Source organism: Oncorhynchus nerka, linkage group LG19 (genome assembly GCF_034236695.1).
Source record: "Oncorhynchus nerka isolate Pitt River linkage group LG19, Oner_Uvic_2.0, whole genome shotgun sequence".
Lineage (NCBI taxonomy): Eukaryota > Metazoa > Chordata > Actinopteri > Salmoniformes > Salmonidae > Oncorhynchus > Oncorhynchus nerka.
This window is the reverse complement of record NC_088414.1, coordinates 29,144,722-29,165,119: the sequence shown is the minus strand read 5'-3', so window position 1 is coordinate 29,165,119 and position 20,398 is coordinate 29,144,722. Positions and strand designations below refer to the sequence as shown.

The 20,398-nt window shown below is 43.8% G+C and overlaps 1 protein-coding gene across 1 annotated transcript; it reads left to right on the top strand.

Annotated features, from left to right (window-relative positions):
• The first annotated feature begins 8,357 nt into the window (after window positions 1-8,357).
• Window positions 8,358-19,529, top strand: LOC115147037 (potassium channel subfamily K member 4-like). Its single transcript, XM_029689029.2, has 8 exons — window positions 8,358-8,530; window positions 11,108-11,372; window positions 15,312-15,429; window positions 15,526-15,686; window positions 15,802-15,988; window positions 17,761-17,903; window positions 18,104-18,730; window positions 18,840-19,529. The coding sequence occupies exons 2-7, from the start codon at window positions 11,184-11,186 to the stop codon at window positions 18,713-18,715; spliced, it is 1,410 nt and encodes a 469-aa protein (XP_029544889.1). The 5' UTR covers window positions 8,358-8,530; window positions 11,108-11,183; the 3' UTR covers window positions 18,716-18,730; window positions 18,840-19,529.
• Window positions 19,530-20,398: the final 869 nt, after the last annotated feature.

Below are 20,398 nucleotides of genomic sequence, written 5' to 3'. Positions count from 1 at the left end.
GGCTACATTCCTCGTTCCCTCTGTCCTTACCAGTCTCCCAGTCCCTGCTGCTGAAAAGCATCCCCATAGCAGGATGCTGCCACAAAGCTTCACGGTAGAGATGGTGTTATATGGGTGATGAGCTGTGCATGGTTTCCTGCAGACATAGCGCTTTGCATTCTGCATTAATTACTGTTTATAACTGCATTACAGACAAAGGTCCTGGAGCTCCATTAGTTTCCCAGGGGTAACAGTGTATGTCTCCCTCGGGTACGGTCCTAGTCAGCTGTAGTAAATGTCTGCATATTTCTGTCAACCTCTCTTGGTGGAGACGGTCAGTGTGTTTCAGCAGGGCTCCAAACTCCAGCACCAGGGTGTGGGCGACCAGCTCCTCTGGGGAGTGCTGGGCTGGGACTGTGGTGGGCTATGTGGAGGAGAACACATATGTCCAGCAGAACATCCGAGGAGAAAGGGAAAGGTTGCAAACTAGAGGAGAGTGTTAAGTGAACACAGTGTGCTGATAGTTCAGAGTAGATAGGGTATGTTTGCCAGGAGAACAAAACAGGTAAAAGTTCCAAACAGTTTTACCCAAATTACATGTATTTTACAAACAAGGCCACAGATCAAAATATGGTTCTATCTTGAAATACATTCATAAACAAATAAGTAGAATCATAATTATGTTGATGGGACAAGTCATTATATTTTGTTGATCCAATTAAAGTGAGTGTTCAATTAATATAAATAATCAGGAGTAACTAAGAATAAGTGACTGATCCAATATGGGAGACAATGTATGACAGTATACTTTATCCTGTGATAGCCTCTATTAAGTGAGTACAGAAGCGTGTGTCTAAATTCTAATCCGCTGTTAATAGAACTCTGTGTGAGCCCTTTATTGATGTGATCAGCATTTCCCCTGTCACTGGCAGCTTAACGTGCCTTGATTCAGTTTGGAAATAACTGCCACCGTCTGAGCAGGAGCACAGTCGCCATCTCCAGTTGATTTATTAGGGGGATTTTAGAATAGAAATAAATAACATTTTAGTAGCCAAACCACCACATGTACAGGGTTAAGGCCAAATCATGACTACATTAAAAACAACAGAACACACAAAGTCTCGGAAGTGAACCAGAGGTCTCATTTGTCTGTGCAGGAGTGATGGGGGCAGAGTGTCCACTCGTGGGCACAGGGGGCTCAGTCTGTGGTAGGGGGCTGTCCCTCTGATGCACGAGATGAAGGCAGAGAAATGGAGGGAAACGATGTGGGCACGGGGGATACAGTCTGTGGTAGGGGGCTGTCCCTCTGATGCACGAGATGAAGGCAGAGAAATGGAGGGAAACGATGTGGGCACGGGGGATACAGTCTGTGGCTCTAGGGAACCATGCAGTGGCACAGGACAGACTGGGTGAGTGGGCCACCTCGAGCCCTGTCTGCAGGGCCTGGACGTGTGTGTGGAGGGAGGGGTTGTGGGGCTTCCTGGGGTTAGAGGCCCGTCTGTATGGGGCTAACCTGTCCAGGTGCAGTGTCAATTTTCTCCCCCCGGGAGACAGCTGGACCCAGTACACCACCTCTCCCATCCTCGCCAGGAACCTGCAGGGCCCCACCAGTGACTGTCCAGCTTGGGGCATTGTCCTTTCTTTCTCAGGGGGCTTAAGACCCAGATCAGCTCCCCAGCCTCAAAGTGCCTTCCCCGGGTGTGCACATCATGCGTTCAACAGCTGTTCTCTCTGCTGATGATGTGGGCTGTCTCCTGGCGTACCCCGGCCCCGGGGGTACGGCAGGGCTGTCACGGGGCCGACCATGTAGCATGAGTAGGGCATGAGTAGGACAGGCTTGCGAAGGTGGAATCCTGGACAGCGGAGAAGCACGCCAAGAGAACCATGGGCAGATGTATTTCCTAGTCACGCTGTGTTTGGCAGAGATTATTAAAACCCCCACAAAACCATTGCTTTGTGGGTGAAATGGCGTCATACCGATCTTGTGCATACCCAGCCTCTCACACATGGTCGCAAACAGATGGTTTCTGCCTTGGCCGCTGTAAATTGATTCAACAGTGGCTCGTTTGCTCTCTCTCTCTCTCTCTCTCTCTCTCTCTCTCCCCTCTTACCCTTGTTTAAAAGCCTTTCTGGACAAGATGCGATTAGATTAAAGTGTAAAGTTCCTAGGCATATCGATTACAGTATAAGAGTGTGCTGGTGGTTTGCAGGTGGTGTGTTGGACCTATGGGGAAACGTCTTTCAGCCTCAGTCAGCTACCATACATGGCCACAATTCTGTAATGTCATGCACTGAACACTGTATGGACTGGAGGAATATGAGAAAACCATAGTAAAATGTATTTATTGGATACTGACTGTAATGTTTTTAAATCAATTGTCACTGGCAAGCTTCAATTTGATAGAAATGGTGAAATTAAGTCTCTGAGTGTGAGAACATGTGTGAGAACATTATCACAAGTTATATGAAACGACCAACCTACACGGCAGTTACTACGTTGTTGTACTTTTTTGCTAAGCCGCCTTGTAACAATATTTGACTTCTTGTTATCAGTGCACTGTGGCAAGCCCGTCTTCCACTAAATGGGACAAAATTGCAGACGCTTGCAAACAAATCCATTTCCAGACCCAGAAGTCCATGCATCATCAAAAATGGCAGAAAGGGGGCTTAGATGTAAAAAGGCCCTAATTGAAAAAAGTGCTCATGATGGAAGTCAAGTCATCATCCACCTCTTCTTTACTTCTCACATCCCTCCCTTTCCTCGTTTCTCCCCTCGCCACCACCCACTCTCTCCTTTTCACATGTAATTGCCGGTCAATTTGCCATCAGTTAAATCAATGTAGACATTTCATCCCAATGAAGCTTGTTTTTCACTCCATTGCCCATCCCTTGTATATCTGCCCCTTATCTCTCTGATCAACTCTCTCTTCATCTCTCTCTCTCTCTCTCTGTATTCTTGCTGCTTTGTCTCACTTGTCTTTGTTTAGGTAAACATCTTGCCAAGACAGAGAATACTAAGAAACCAAGGAGGAGAAGAACAAATGAGAATCTGAGTCCTGCAGTCATCTCTGAGGGAACATAAGTAAGGACTTTTACATTTTCTTATCTTTTCCTCGTAGAAATTACAAGGTAAGTTGCAATGGTGTTGATGACAACAAAAATGGTGTTTGACAGTATTGACATTTTGAGAATCATTTTTAATTAATTGAAAAAAAAATTATCTTCCAATTCAGTTATTATTTCCATGCTGATGTCTTGAAATGAATCAGGGGCTGTGACAAATCTGTCAGCAATACATCACTATTTCTACACCATTGAATCTCTAGTTTATTGAAGGGTGTCTATATTGGTTGATGGTCTTCTGGCCACCGGTTGGCTCAAGGCAATTCTAACAATTCTAACACTTTAGTTTCACCCCTTCCCTCTTCTGTACTTTCATCGTCAAATGTCCAGTTTCCACTCAGACCAGATATTCTGATTCTTGTCAGCACTTTATTCATTATTGTATATTCCTGTCTGTTTCCTTGTCTGAGTAATCAGTTCCTCTTGTATGTTTACTTCAAGATTCTCAGTATATGCAGTATATCTCCTGTATGCCTCTGCCTGTGCTTGGCCTTGATTTACTGGCTCCCAGCCCTCTGAGTAATAAGACTCCTGTTTCATAGCAGTTGGACTCAGTTCAGTTTTTTTGTGAGCAAAGGGGATCTGTAGGCTCTCTCACAGATTGAATTGACGAAGCTGAATGTGTCTCAAAGTTCCTTTGGTGGGTGTATATAGCTAATCAAATGATCCTTGTCTGCCAGTGCACCAGTAGTACAGTATAGAAGAAAGATTGGTATAACTTCCAAGAATTTTCTTGATAGACTGTCTTATCATTTGCATGCAAGTATTATATTTATGCTTATTTTGCCTTAAAACGGTTTCATTTAACATAGTGTACATTGATTAAATGACTACAGTATACACAGTGACAAAGGAAGAGACTGCACCGGGAAGCTGATCTGGCCAGTGAGAGAGGGAGAAAGTTTATGTTTTCCTGTCAAAGCTTGTTTAACTGAGTAGGGGACTAATATATTTCATACTCACTGACAATGATGGCAATAGGCCCAGAATTAACAGTGTATAGGTACATCAGTTAATTGCAAACTGGGCTTTTTGATCTTAGAGACTCCTTCTCTGACAAACAGGGCCACTCTGAGGAACACAGTCTCTGAAGGTGTCTCATGCTTCATCCAGATTTCATCAGAGGGGTCTTTTTGGTTAGTGAGACCAAGCTAAGAGTCCATTAGGGAATTTAGGATTTGAATCGTACACTCTTAGAAAAGGGCTCCAAAAGAGTTATCCAGCTGTCCCCATAGGAGAACCCTTTTCGGTTCCAGGTAGAACCATTTTCGGTTCCGTGTAGAACCCTCTGTGAAAAGGGTTCTACATGAAACCCAAAGGGATTCTACCTGGAGCAAAAAAGTGTTATTCAAATGGTTCTCCTATGGGGACAGCCGAATAACCTATTTAGGTTCTAGATAACACCTTTTTTTGGAAGAGTGTACGAGAACACAGTACAGAATTTTCATTCCCTCAAAATATAGTAACATTTATTCCAATTCAATATTTAAACACCTCATTAGTCAAATACATTTTGTTCACTCAATCATCAGTTAATTGGCATTGATTTGACCCAACAGTGAGAGAGAGACAGAAAGAGAGAGAGTGCTAATGGTGATTAAAGTGCATGTCAATGGTGTTCTTGTTGTTGCTGTCACCCCAAAACAGTCTGGTATTGTCATGAATAATAAAACAGCATTGGTCATGCGTAGAAGTCCATATTTGAAGTGTATAAAGTTGATGAAGCCACTGTATGTTTGGTAAATTGTGTCAGTCCCATTCCTGATGCCCTCTCCTTGCGGTTGTGAAAGTCCAACAAATTTCACCCATTCTGTGTGATGCTGCGATAGCAATAACATCTATTTGATACAGCATAGTTCTGAAAAATAGTTAAAGGTATTCTAGATACCTAATATGCTACCTGGCAGCTGTATGTGTAGAAAGTCCAACTGTAGTACAAAATACATACCTCATACATTTCAAATGTTTCATTAGCTGTGTGGATGCAGAAATAAACTTGCACTTCTCAAGTTGGTTTGGAGAGGAAGAGAGGAAGGAAAGCAGTAGTATGGAAAAAGATATATACACAGGAAAGATAGGAGGGTGGTAAGAATTAAGATCACTTTATTGGCCAATTGCACACAAGGTCCAACCAAAATTTAACTTCCACTTTTAACCCAAAAACACATCAAGGTTTTGGGAGAGGTGCAGGGGGCTGCCACATTGGGAGCTGTTGTGTGGGGTTAAGTGCCTTGCAACCCTCCAATTGCCAGCTCACTTCTCAACAGATTTTTTCCGTCAGACCTGGGATTTGAACTGGCAATCCTCCTGTTACTGGCCCGCCTCTCTAACCACTAGGCTACCTGCCGCCCCTCCTCTCTAACCACTAGGCTACCTGCCGCCCCTCCTCTCTAACCACTAGGCTACCTGCCGCCCCTCCTCTCTAACCACTAGGCTACCTGCCGCCCCTCCTCTCTAACCACTAGGCTACCTGCCCCCCCTCCACTCTAACCACTAGGCTACCTGCCGCCCGGCCTCTCTAACCACTAGGCTACCTGCCCCCCCATCACATCTTTGATTGGGATATTCTGGGAGCTCACTCCCATCAACTGCATAGCCCTGGGAAGTATAACCACAACCTTACTGCTGCACACACACAAATGCCCACACACCACACACAGCAGCAGCAGTTCCAGGGTGCGGCTGGGTTCTTTGACGGGCTCTGCTGAGGGTAGCAGAGGGAGGGGGAGCCTGTTGCCCATTGCGGAGTCGGCAGTGTAACGCCAGCAGACCTCGTAAACTCCACTAGAGGAATTGATCCTGGCACTGTCAGACTGAGACACTGATACTCTGCTACTCATACCCATAGAGAGAGCTACACGACTACAGTATATTGTAGGAGTATGAAAAAGTGTTACACTGTATGTCTGAATAGTGGAATTGCTCATTATCACACATACATGATGTAGCCTACACCACAATGTCGATACCAGTGGAGGCTGCTGAGGGGAGGACGGCTCATAATAATGTCTGGAATGGAGCAAATGGAACGGCATCAAACACATGGAAACCATGTGGTTTATGTTGTTGATACCTTTCCACCTATTCCAGGTGCCCTTCCTCACCAAATAAGGTGCCACCAAAAGCCTGTGTCCGATTTCCACAAGAGACACTGTTAGTCCCTACCCTCCTCTCCACTTATTGCCTTGAAGAAACTGAGTGATCCAAATCAGGGTAGAGGAAACAAAAAAAAGCAATAAGCTAATTCTAGCTCAGTGTATCTGCATTGACCCCTCCCTCCATCTCTCCCGCTCCCTTTCTCTCACTCATTCCACCTCTCCCTCTGATTCCACCTCTCTCCCTAGCTCTCTCTCTTCAAAGTCAATTTGATGGAGTACCTTTTCATTTCTTGGACACTCAGCAACAGCCTCTCCCACGCGCTCATGCACATGCACGCTCGTGCACGTTTACTCTCCTAGCGTCTAGTGTGAGTGTGTGAAAGAGACCCTTCCTATGGCTGCTGATATCCTGGATTTTTAAGATCGTTCATTTTGAGGTAAGAGATGTCCACAGGCTTCACCCCCCTGTGTGTTAGAGAGACCACAAATCCTGCTTCCATTGGATGAGATAATGAACATTGCAATTGTTTCATTGTTACAGATAAAGTACCCCAAATTAACTTGATTCTGTGTAATGGAAGGATGTATTCTCAGGCATTTTGACTGTGTTGTGTGAAGTATCTGTACCTTAGAAGGGCCATGACTTGAGCGTGATAGGTATCTCAAGGATGTCGTCTTCATATGACAGTTAGGCATTAAATCTGTTCATGGTTTTCTATAACTGTGCAGTTGTGTTAAAATGGAGAGATTGTAATTAAGAACAATTCAAATTAAACCTTGTTAAAGTTTCAAATTATTGTTTGGTGGCACCGACAAGGCCTTTTTGACAGCTTTTGTAATTTTATAAAAACATAACTTGACTGTCACTAGTGACTGATGTCAGCTAATGCACATGACTAAAAGGGAGGTTGAAGGGCAGTTATTTTGATCTGAGAGCATGTGCAAAATAGCTACACGTTAGGATGAAAGGCTTGTCTGTCTATGCATTTTTTTGTGTATCCCGAGCAGCTGCTGAAGTTGTTTGGCTGAGTAGTGTAAATTTCACTGTGTGGGTGACAGGTTATTGGTCTCAGGTTAAATAAGGCCCAGAGGACTTGCTGACTGCAAAAGCAATGTTATATCTTAGATGAGAGAGAAAAAGCACAGATGTAACCTGTCACACACTCACAGTACATTCAGTGTAGGCCTACTGCACAACGTCAATAGAGAAAATCAGACAGAAGACAATATTACACCTACATGTAAATATACAGCATTAGTGTGTCCCTGCAGTCTTGAACCTGGGCTGACTAAAAATCTAAAGCTGTGTCAAGGACTAAACTACCCAATCACTCAGCAGCTTGGAAAGGACATTACACTGAATGTGTAATTCAGCTCAGTCACATCACATCTGGGACCTGAGAATCATGGGGTATTAATTCTTCACACAGCCGAGCCTGCTAATGTTTCTCCCCTGTGTTAATGGACAGACATGGCCGGAGGCACGTGCAGACACATACACACACACATACACACACACACCTTTTTCGGGCTCTAACCCACTCTGCTGGCTGAAGCACCCCTCTATTTGTCTATTGCCGCGTTCAAGACGACTCGGAACTTGGAAGTTCATTGTAGAAAGATAAGGTCATAATTTCCCACTTGGAAAGTAACTGAGTCAACCAATAGGAAGCTCTACGCCACAAAAACGTATCTAACTTTAACCTGAGATTCAGAGTTTGCGAGTTGTCTTGAACACAGCCTTTTTTAATGTTTATTGACTCTGCATTCTGTATGTTTGTGTATCTTGCTCCATCCACCATTATATCACCTTGATGATTTTTTTCTCTCCCCAATGTGATCCATTAGAGATGTGCATCTGTTGTATGTTCTCTCTCTCACACAGGGTTTTGGTTGACAGCTCATTTTCTGTCGTTTTGGTGACGTTACGTTTACAATCAAAAGCATCATGTAGCAGTGCTGAACCACATGTTTCATTGTCACACAGGGAACCTCTCATCAATGGAAAACAAACAACAAATCATTCTGAACAACAGGGAATTGTCGTGTTCAAAGTTGATTGATCTCATACATAATAACTAACCTTTAATATGATATTTGTAATGTTGTCAAACATGAATGAGTAATCTCTTCAGTAACTAGTGGTCCAATAACAATGGTTATTTTGTTCAACACCAACGTCTTGGTAAAACCCACCCAGTGTCCCCACCTTCGGGTTGTGAGGAGGACGGCCATCCCCGCAGCTACGGGTCCAGAATCTCCATCCTCAGCCGCAGAGGGAAGAGCAGCTGGAAGAGGAGGAAGAGGGAGGAAGAGAAGGAGAGAGAGAGGTAACCAAGTGATGAAGAGTAGTGTGGTAGTTAGTAACGATCCTTTACTTACACACATCTCTGGTAGAATTCAAGTCCATTCCTGGTTTCAACTCATACCACATCCATGATGCCACCGAAAAACAACACTACGCTTGTGTGCTCCAGTGAGACATGATTGCTTCATGCTTATTAGACTTTATACAGGACACTCTTGGAAAAAAAGATGCTGTCTAGAACCTTACATGGTTCTTCGGCTGTCCCCATGGGAGAACCCTTTGAAAACCCCTTTTGGTTACAGGTAGCAAAAAGGGTTCTCCTATGGGGACAGCTGAAGAACCCCTTTGAAACCCTTTTTTTAAAGAGTGCAGCCAACACATATAGTCTAACCATCAGCAACATGTTTTCGGTTTCCGGTCAGTAATATGGTGGGGGCTACAGTCTGTATTAGGTTTAGTTTCCGGTCAGTAATATGGTGGGGGCTACAGTCTGTATTAGGTTTAGTTTCCGGTCAGTAATATGGTGGGGGCTACAGTCTGTATTACTTTAGTTTCCGGTCAGTAATATGGTGGGGGCTACAGTCTGTATTACGTTTAGTTTCCGGTCAGTAATATGGTGGGGGCTACAGTCTGTATTAGGTTTAGTTTCCGGTCAGTAATATGGTGGGGGCTACAGTCTGTATTAGGTTTAGTTTCCGGTCAGTAATATGGTGGGGGCTACAGTCTGTATTACTTTAGTTTCCGGTCAGTAATATGGTGGGGGCTACAGTCTGTATTAGGTTTAGTTTCCGGTCAGTAATATGGTGGAGGCTACAGTCTGTATTAGGTTTAGTTTCCGGTCAGTAATATGGTGGGGGCTACAGTCTGTATTAGGTTTAGTTTCCGGTCAGTAATATGGTGGGGGCTACAGTCTGTATTACTTAGTTTCCGGTCAGTAATATGGTGGGGGCTACAGTCTGTATTAGGTTTAGTTTCCGGTCAGTAATATGGTGGGGGATACAGTCTGTATTAGGTTTAGTTTCCGGTCAGTAATATGGTGGGGGCTACAGTCTGTATTAGGTTTAGTTTCTGGTCAGTAATATGGTGGGGGCTACAGTCTGTATTACTTTAGTTTCCGGTCAGTAATATGGTGGGGGCTACAGTCTGTATTAGGTTTAGTTTCCGGTCAGTAATATGGTGGGGGCTACAGTCTGTATTACTTTAGTTTCCGGTCAGTAATATGGTGGGGGCTACAGTCTGTATTACGTTTAGTTTCCGGTCAGTAATATGGTGGGGGCTACAGTCTGTATTAGGTTTAGTTTCCGGTCAGTAATATGGTGGGGGCTACAGTCTGTATTAGGTTTAGTTTCCGGTCAGTAATATGGTGGGGGCTACAGTCTGTATTACTTTAGTTTCCGGTCAGTAATATGGTGGGGGCTACAGTCTGTATTAGGTTTAGTTTCCGGTCAGTAATATGGTGGAGGCTACAGTCTGTATTAGGTTTAGTTTCCGGTCAGTAATATGGTGGGGGATACAGTCTGTATTAGGTTTAGTTTCCGGTCAGTAATATGGTGGGGGCTACAGTCTGTATTACTTAGTTTCCGGTCAGTAATATGGTGGGGGCTACAGTCTGTATTAGGTTTAGTTTCCGGTCAGTAATATGGTGGGGGATACAGTCTGTATTAGGTTTAGTTTCCGGTCAGTAATATGGTGGGGGCTACAGTCTGTATTAGGTTTAGTTTCCGGTCAGTAATATGGTGGGGGCTACAGTCTGTATTACGTTTAGTTTCCGGTCAGTAATATGGTGGGGGCTACAGTCTGTATTAGGTTTAGTTTCCGGTCAGTAATATGGTGGGGGCTACAGTCTGTATTACGTTTAGTTTCCGGTCAGTAATATGGTGGGGGCTACAGTCTGTATTACGTTTAGTTTCCGGTCAGTAATATGGTGGGGGCTACAGTCTGTATTAGGTTTAGTTTCCGGTCAGTAATATGGTGGGGGCTACAGTCTGTATTACTTTAGTTTCCGGTCAGTAATATGGTGGGGGCTACAGTCTGTATTAGGTTTAGTTTCCGGTCAGTAATATGGTGGGGGCTACAGTCTGTATTACGTTTAGTTTCCGGTCAGTAATATGGTGGGGGCTACAGTCTGTATTACTTAGTTTCCGGTCAGTAATATGGTGGAGGCTACAGTCTGTATTACATTTAGTTTCCGGTCAGTAATATGGTGGGGGCTACAGTCTGTATTACTTAGTTTCCGGTCAGTAATATGGTGGGGGCTACAGTCTGTATTACTTAGTTTCCGGTCAGTAATATGGTGGGGGCTACAGTCTGTATTAGGTTTAGTTTCCGGTCAGTAATATGGTGGAGGCTACAGTCTGTATTACTTAGTTTCCGGTCAGTAATATGGTGGGGGCTACAGTCTGTATTACGTTTAGTTTCCGGTCAGTAATATGGTGGGGGCTACAGTCTCTATTACTTAGTTTCCGGTCAGTAATATGGTGGGGGCTACAGTCTGTATTACGTTTAGTTTCCGGTTAATGATTACCTTGCAGTTTAGCTAATGTGGGTGACATCTGTTTTCATGGGCTTTCTGTCTGTGTTTGGTCTGTTTGTTCTGCAGCTGGGCCCCAGAGCGCTCCAGCACTGGCAGCGGGGGGAAGAAGCGTGCTTCTTTGGGGCTTAACGAAGGTGCAAGCATGCGCTGCTCCACCCTCCTGTGTATCCTGACGGGGGTGCTGCTCTACCTAGTGCTGGGGGCTGTGGTGTTCCAGGCCCTGGAGGCTCCCCATGAGGAGGGCCAGCACATACAGCTGCAGGACACACGCAGAGCCTTCCTGGAGAACTACACCTGCGTCAGCCCAGACATCCTGCAGGCCCTCATAGAGGTACCCTACATAGGCTAAACACACACCTACAGAACAAACAGGTTAAAATGACTGAATGACTGGGATATTAGACTTTCGGGGTGTCCAAGGCAACGGTCATGAAATCCAATGAGACCTCTATAGTTGGGTTGCAGTACAATCAATCAATCAAATGTATTTAAATTCAGCTGATGTCACAAAGTGCTGTACGGAATCCCAGCCTAAAACCCCAAACAGCAAGCAAATGCAGGTGTAGAAGCACGGTGGCTAGGAAAAACTCCCTAGAAAGGCCAGAACCTAGGATGAAACCTAGAGAGGAACCAGGCTATGAGGGATGGCCAGTACTCTTCTGGATGTGCCAGGTGGAGATTATAACAGAACATGGCCAAGATGTTCAAATGTTCATAGATGACCAGCAGGGTCAAATAATAATAATCACAGTGGTTGTCGAGGGTGCAACAGGTCAGCACCTCAGGAGTAAATATCAGTTGGCTTTTCATAGCCGATCATTCAGAGTATCTCTACCACTCCTGCTGTCTCTAGAGAGTTGAAAACAGCAGGTCTGGGACAGGTAGCACGTCCGGTGAACAGGTCAGGGTTCCATAGCCCCAAGCAGAACAGTTGAAACTGGAGCAGCAGCACGGCCAGGTGGACTGGGGACAGCAAGGAGTCATCAGGCTAGGTAGTCCTGAGGCATGGTCCTAGGGCTCAGGTCCTCTGAGAGAGAGAAAGAAAGAAAGGCGAGAAAGAGAGAAAGAAAGAGAGAGAATTAGAGAGTTCACTTAAATTCACACAGGACACCGGGTAAGACAGGATAAATACTCCAGATAAAACAGACTGACCCTAGCCCCCCAACACATAAACTACTGCAGCATAAACACTGGAGGCTAAGACAGGAGGGGTCGGGAGACACTGTGGCCCCGTCCAGATAGGGCCAAACAGGCAGGATATAACCCCACCCACTTTGCCAAAGCACAGCCCCCACACCACTAGAGAGATATCTTCAACCACCAACTTACCATCCTGAGACAAGGCCGAGAATAGCCCACGAAGATCTCCAGCACGGCACAACCCAAGGGTGGGCGCCAACCCAGACAGGAAGATCACGCCAGTGACTCAACCCATTCAAGTGACGCACCTCTCCCAGGGACAGCATGGAAGAGTACCAGTAAGCCAGTGACTCAGCTCCTGTAATAGGGTTTGAGACAGAGAATCCCAGTGGAGAGAGGGGAACCGGCCAGGCAGAGATAGCAAGGGCGGTTCGTTACTCCAGTGCCTTTCCGTTCACCTTCACACTCCTGGGCCAGACTACACTCAATCATAGGACCTACTGAAGAGATGAGTCTTCAATAAAATACTTAAAGGTTGAGACCGAGTCCGCGTCTCTCATATGGATAGACAGACCATTCCATAAAAATGGAGCTCTATAGAAGAAAGCCCTGCCTCCAGCTCCCTTAAGGAGGCCTGCGTCTTGGGACCGTAGCGTACGTGTAGGTATGTACGGCAGGACCAAATCGGAAAGATAGGTAGGAGCAAGCCCATGTAATGTTAGCAGTAAAAACTTGAAATTAGCCCTTGCTTTAACAGGAAACCAGTGTAGAGAGGCTAGCACTGGAGTAATATGATCTTTTTTTTGGTTCTAGTCAAGATTCTAGCAGCCGTGTTAAGTAAGCATTAACTGAAATGTATTTAGTGCCGTATCTGGGTAGCCGGAAAGTAGAGCATTGCAGTAGTCTAACCTAGAAGTGACAAAAGCATGAATTAATTTTTCTGCATCGTTTTTGGACAGAAAGTTTCAGATTTTTGCAATGTTACGTAGATGGAAAAAAAGCTGTCCTTGAAACAGTCTTGACATATTCGTCAAAAGAGAGATCAAGATCCAGAGTAACGCTGAGGTCCTTCACAGTTTTATTTGAGACGACTGTACAACCATCAAGAATAATTGTCAGATTCAACATAAGATCTCTTTGTTTCTTGGGACCTAAGAACAAGCATCTCTGTTTTGCCCGAGTTTAAAAGTAGAACATTTGCCAACATCTACTTCCTTATGTCTGAAACACATGCTTCTAGCGAGGGCAATTTTGGGGCTTAACCATGTTTCATCGAAATGTACAGCTTGTGTGTCATGCGCATAGCAGTGAAAGTTAACATTATGTTTCCGAATGACATCACCAAGAGGTAAAATATATAGTGAAAACAATAGTGGTCCTAAAACGGAGCCTTGAGGAACACCAACATTTACAGTTGATTTGTCAGAGGACAAATTATCCACAGAGAGAAACTGATATCTTTCCGACAGATAAGATCTAAACCAGGCCAGAACTTGTCCCTATAGACCAATTTGGGTTTCCAATCTCTCCAAAAGAATGTTGTGATCGATGGTATCAAAAGCAGCACGAAGGTCTAGGAGCATGAGGACAGATGCAGTGCCTCGGTCTGACGCCATTAAAAGGTAATTTATCACCTTCACAAGTGCAGTCAGTGCTATGATGGGCCTAAAACCAGACTGAAGCGTTTTGTATACATTGTTTGTCTTCAGGAAGGCAGTGAGTTGCTGCGCTACAGCTTTTTTTTTTTGAGAGGAATGGGAGATTCGATACAGGCCGATAGTTTTTTATATTTTCTGGATCAAGGTTTGGCTTTTTCAAGAGAGGTTTTATTACTGCCACTTTTAGTGAGTTTGGTTCACATCCGGTGGATAGAGAGCCATTTATTATGTTCAACATAAGAGGGCCAAGCACAGGAAGTAGCTCTTTCAGTAGTTCAGTTGGAATAGGGTCCAGTATGCAGCTTGAAGGTTTAGAGGTCATGATTATTTACATCAATGTGTCAAGAGATATAGTACTAAAATCTTGAGTGTCTCCCTTGATCCTATGTCCTGGCAGAGTTGTGCAGACTCAGGACAACTGAGCTGTGGAGGAATGTGCAGATTTAAAGAGGAGTCCGTAATTTGCTTTCTAATGATCTTTTTTTTTTCTCAAAAAAGTTCATGAATTTATCACTGCTGAAGTGAAATCTATCCTCTCTTGGGGAATGCTTATTTTTTAGTTAGCTTTGTGACAGTATCAAAAATACATTTTGGATTGTTCTTATTTTCCTCAATTAAGTTGGGAAAATAGGACGATTGAGGAGCAGTGAGGGCTCTTCGATACTGCACGGTACTGTCTTTCCAAACTAGTCGGAAGACTTCCAGTTTGGTGTGGCGCCATTTCCGTTCCAATTTTTGGAAGCTTGCTTCAGAGCTCAGATATTTTCTGTATACCAGGGAGCTAGTTACTTATGACAAATGTTTTTTGGGGTGCGACTGCATCTAGGGTATTGCGCAAGGTTAAATTAAGTTCCTCAGTTAGGTGGTTAACTGATTTTTGTATTCTGACGTCCTTGGGCAGGTGGAGGGAGTCTGGAGGGGCATCTAGGAATCTTTGGGTTGTCCGAGAATTTATAGCATGACTTTTGGTGATGCTTGGTTGGGGTCTGAGCAGATTATTTGTTGCAATTGCAAACGTAATAAAATGGTGGTTCGATAGTCCAGGATTATGAGGAAAAACATTAAGATCCACAACATTTATTCCACGGGGTAAAACTAGGTACAGTGTTTGACTGTAGCAGTGAGTAGGTCCGGAGACATGTTGTCCAAAACCCACTGAGTCGATGATGGCTCCGAAAACCTTTTGGAGTGGGTCTGTGGACTTTTCCATGTGAATATTAAAGTCACCAAAAATTGGAATATTATCTGCAATGACTACAAGGGCTGATAGGAATTCAGGGAACTAAATGGTAATAAAAAATAAAGAAACGTAAAGTTGGCAGGTAGCAAGTAAGGTAAGCAACAAAACACACAGCAGCATGTAAACAAGTTGTACAATGCAAATACAGAAATATTCAGGTCCAAACACTACAATCACTGTTTCTCTTCTCTCTCTCTCTTATCACTTTAACTTTCTGACTGTCCCATCCCAGGAGGTGGCAGATGCTGTGGGTGCGGGTGTGGATCCTAGCAGCAATTCCTCCACCTTCACCAGCCAATGGGACCTGGCCAGCGCCTTTTTCTTCTCTGGGACCATCGTCACCACCATTGGTAAATCAGCAGGCTGATCTCCCCTATGTTTAATCCATTGTTACACACTGACACTACCTATCCCAATCCTAAAGCTCTACAAACCATCATCCTCAGGTTTTGGGAACATCTCCCCAAAGACAGAAGGGGGGCAGCTGTTCTGTATCTTTTATGCCCTGGTGGGGATCCCTCTGTTTGGTATCCTGCTGGCTGGAGTTGGAGACCATCTGGGGACCGGGCTGAGGAAGGCCATCCTCAAAATTGAATTTCTCTTAGCGGTGAGACACTAAATATTTGGTTGAATGTGTTTCCTCTGTCTTTCTCGGCCTGTCAGTATTTCAGTCCCTCCATTTCCTTCTTTCCTCTCGTTCATGTTTTGCTGTCTCCTCTCAGAAATGGAAGGTGAGTCCTACTATTGTTCGAGTCATCTCAGCCATACTCTCCATCCTGTTGGGGGTAGCACTCTTCGTTGCAGTGCCAACGCTGGTGTTTCAGGAGGTGGAGAAGTGGACTCTCCTGGAGGCGTCCTACTTTGTTGTCATCACCCTGACTACAGTGGGTTTTGGAGACTATGTTGCAGGTACTTCCGCCACTGCATTTAGGATTGGGTCAAGGAATCTGTCTCAAAAGGTCAAAACACACATTTCATTGTTGAAACTCTCTTTACATTGTTGAAACTCTCTTTACATAGTTGAAACTCTCTTTACATAGTTGAAACTCTCTTTACATAGTTGGAACTCTCTTTACCTAGTTGAAACTCTCTTTTCATTGTTGAAACTCTCTTTTCCTAGTTGAAACTCTCTTTTCCTAGTTGAAATTCTCTTTTCCTAGTTGAAACTCTCTTTTCATTGTTGAAACTCTCTTTTCCTAGTTGAAACTCTCTTTTCCTAGTTGAAACTCTCTTTTCCTAGTTGAAACTCTCTTTTCATTGTTGAAACTGAAACCCCACCTCTTTAAGGAATACCTAGGATAGGATAAAGTAATCCCTCTCACCCCCCCTCCCCCTTAAAAGATTTAGATGCACTACTGTTCCACTGGATGTCATAAGGTGAATGCACCAATTTGTAAGTCGCTCTGGATAAGAGCGTCTGCTAAATGACTTAAATGTAAAATGTAAATGTAAACTCTCTTTTCATTGTTGAAACTCTCTTTTCATTGTTGAAACTCTCTTTTCATTGTTGAAACTCTTTCCCTGTTGAAACTCTTTTCAGTGTTGAAACTCTCTCTTTCAGTGTTGAGACACATTAACAGACACAAACACCTGCTACTCCAGATTGATGTAGTTTAGGAGGCCTGAGTGATAAAATACAGTCACTCATTAAACTGGACATTTATTTTACTCTTTGTGAATAATTTAATCATTGAATGAAAGTTTAATTATTGAACCCATAGAGTTTTCCGGCAGCTCAGTCTGTAATGTTCACTAATGTGAGATTAATTTAATAAACCCCTAGAGTCGATGTCCGCGCCCCCGCTGAAATCTAATTAGCATAATAAAACATATAAAAATCTGTTTTTAAAATGACATTTAACCAGGTAAGTCAATTAAGAACACATTCTTATTTACAATGACGGCTAAAACCCCCGGCCAAACCCTACCCTGGACAACTGTGCGACGCCCTAATCACAGCCGGTTGTGGCACAGCCTGGGAACGAACCAGGGTCTGCAGTGACACCTCTAACACTGCAATGCAGTTCCTTAGACCGCTACGCCACTCGGGAGAACAGTTTAATCTAGAGATATCTCTCTGCATGGGCTGCGTCTTAATTCACCTCATCCGCCGATGTCGGCCTTCCGCATCTGTGGTGAAAGGTGGCAGAGCAGACCATGAGACATCCCGAAAATCGGTCTTCTCCCGAAAACGTCTTTAGCGGTTTTGGCCTAAAAACTATTATGACCCCACTATGGAAAGATGAGACTGTTTTTCCATGTCTAAATCTGTTATTCAATGTGTTTCTATGGGCTAATCACAGTTTGGCCAAATTCAATGTTTCATCAAATATGTTTTTTATACCTAAAGGGGTACTAAAATTCAAAATCAAATAGCTAAATTATCCTTGGTATGATCATTTTAAAACATGATGCCACCAAAAATCAACAATAGGCTCGTCTGCTCCAGTGAGACGTGATTGGTTCATGCTTATTAGACTGTACACTCTTAGAAAAAAAGATGCTATCTAGAACCTTAAATGGTTATTTATTTGGTTCCCACCCAGGCTTAGATTCTAGGGGATTTTAACAGCAGATCTGTCATGTGTAAACTAACCTTTAGACCTGTAAGGTTGCTGATTCTCCATTGTCTACACCTGTAAACCCCTATCTATACCTATCCTATTGCTTATCTCTGTCAGGTGATAGTGGAGATGGTGGTAAAGACCACTGGTACAAGCCCCTGGTGTGGTTCTGGATCCTGCTGGGCCTGGCCTACTTTGCTTCCATCCTGTCCATGGTTGCAAACTGGCTTCGGGTCCTGTCCAAGAAGACCAGGGCTGAGGTGTGTAAAAACTGATCGGGCCCAAAATGGGAGAGTACAACCTACAAGCAAATGGGCTGCACTCTACACTTTGTCACCTATAGCCACCTGTTCCATTTCTCAATGATCCTCCCTTCCTCTCTTATAAACTCTCAAGTGTGTTGTGACTTCATTAGATTCTCTTTAAATAGTGATTTGATCTCTTTCCTCTCTCTTCCCAGATGGAGGAGCTCAGAGCCCGTACCACTGACTGGGGTCAGAACATTCAGAACATGTCCGTGGATTTCCACATGCCAGACGACCCCTTCAAACGACGACGACGAAAGCGTCGACATGGCCCTCGCAGCCGAGGCCATGTGTCTGGGACTGGGGCCCCTGGGAAGGGGGGCAGAGTGATGGAGAATGGCCAGCTGAACAGTCAATCAGAGACTGGATCGTCCTCATACTCTTACTCATCCAACGAGTCAGAGTCTGGATCTGCGACAGGGTCAGAGGTCTCGCAGCATGAGCGGGTAGTAGAGGAAAAAGAGAAGGATGTCGATAAGGAGAATGCCTTCCCAGAATCCCTGTATTCCCAGCCTCTGGACTACTTTGGAGAGAACCTGGCATACATTGATGAGTCCTCAGATGCAGTTAGTGGAAAATTACATTTGGATCCCCTGTTAGATCCAACACAGCCCGTCTCTACACGCTCACGAAAGCCCAAGAGGAGACGGCCCAGAAGGCCACCCCCAGAGAAGAGCCCTAAAATTAGCCCTACCAAGCCTGAGAAGAAAGAGCCCAATGGAGACATAAAACCCCCTGAAAATCCACCGCCACCGAAGGATAGATGAACCAAATGCTCAAAGGTGAGTTTGTATGTTTTTTCAGAGCATGTTGAAAATGGATAAACATATGGAAAAAAAGACAAATTATGAAACTGTCAAGCTAGAAAATCCCTGACTCTGCTCTTTTTAGGGGTGAAGGGAAGAAGAAGTTGTGGGAAGAACTGAACCTGATTGATTATGTTTTATTCACTACACTGTTCATGTTTCATAAACATAGTTTGAGTGTGTGTATGCCTGATTCAAATAGGGAGTGAGCCTTGATGTAAAAGCAGATTGACTTATTCAAATAATCCTAACAAAACTTAACCATGTCACTTCTTTCCTTTAACCTGATGTTGCCTTCGTAGCATTTTAATAAGGAACACACTCTTATGTGCCCCACTTATCCATGTTTGCTTATGGAGTGAGCGCTCCCTACTGGGCAATCATGAAACTGCAAAGCCCTGTTTTCTCTGGATATAATAAGCAGTGAAGCACATCAACATGCATTGTATTTTTTTTAATACTCTGAATCAATTTATATTTTTTGCCGTTAGGGGAAAAAAGCCTTATGATAATAACTCTCCCATAATGAATTTGTCCCTGAATGTCTAGAGCCCAAACTTTAGAGAACAAAGCTTTGGTGTATATAATAGGAAAGTTCCAATTCAAGGCACGAGTAAATCCAGTCTCTGCCAATAACCATATCTGGTCTTGCATGACCTTAGCCTAAGTATTACACTAGTGACGTTATTACTGTGTGCACTGTGTACAGCATATGCCATTGTATATATTTGTGAGTATTATTCTTTGAATGTATTACACACAACTGTTCTGTAAAATAAACAACACATTTTTAAAATAATCAGAATATTTTGTGTGTGCATGCGTGTGAGAGAATTTCCAGCATTTTTATTGTTTTCCTGAGGAACGGAAAGATGACTGTCAGTAAATGAAGGACAATGAAGATACAGTGGCACACTGAGAATGAATAACAGTCATTTAGAATTATATTGCATACAACCATCTTTTCTCAGTTCTTCAATTAACAAACTACATACCTGAAATGAGAAAAACAACATGTAATATGTCTTATCAACACATTTTGCAACCTTTTGCACTTAAGAACACTTAAGGAAATTAAAAATGGGGAAATAAATTGTTAAAAAAAGTTCATACTCACTGCACTGACACAGGTTGTTGATCATTTGGCAAATCTGACCATAACTCTATACTCATGATTCTTGCTTACAAGCAAACGCTCAAACAGGAAATACCAGTGACACGCTCAATATGGAAGTGGTCAGACTGTTTCACTAGCGCAGACTGGAATATGTTCCAGGATTCATCCGATTACATAGTTTACCACATCAGTCACAATTTCATTTATCCATTATTTTACCAGGTAAGTTGACTGAGAACACATTCTCATTTACAGCAACAACCTGGGGAATAGTTACAGGGGAGAGGAGGGGGATGAAAGAGCCAATTTTAAACTGGGGATTATTAGGTGGCTGTGATGGTTTGAGGGCCAGATTGGGAATTTAGCCAGGACACCAGGGTTAACACCCCTACTCTTACAATAAGTGCCATGGGATCTTTAATGACCTCAGAGAGTCAGGACACCCATTTAACATCCCATCGGAAAGACAGCACCCTACACAGGGCAGTGTCCCCAACCACTACCCTGGGGCATTGGGATACTTTTTA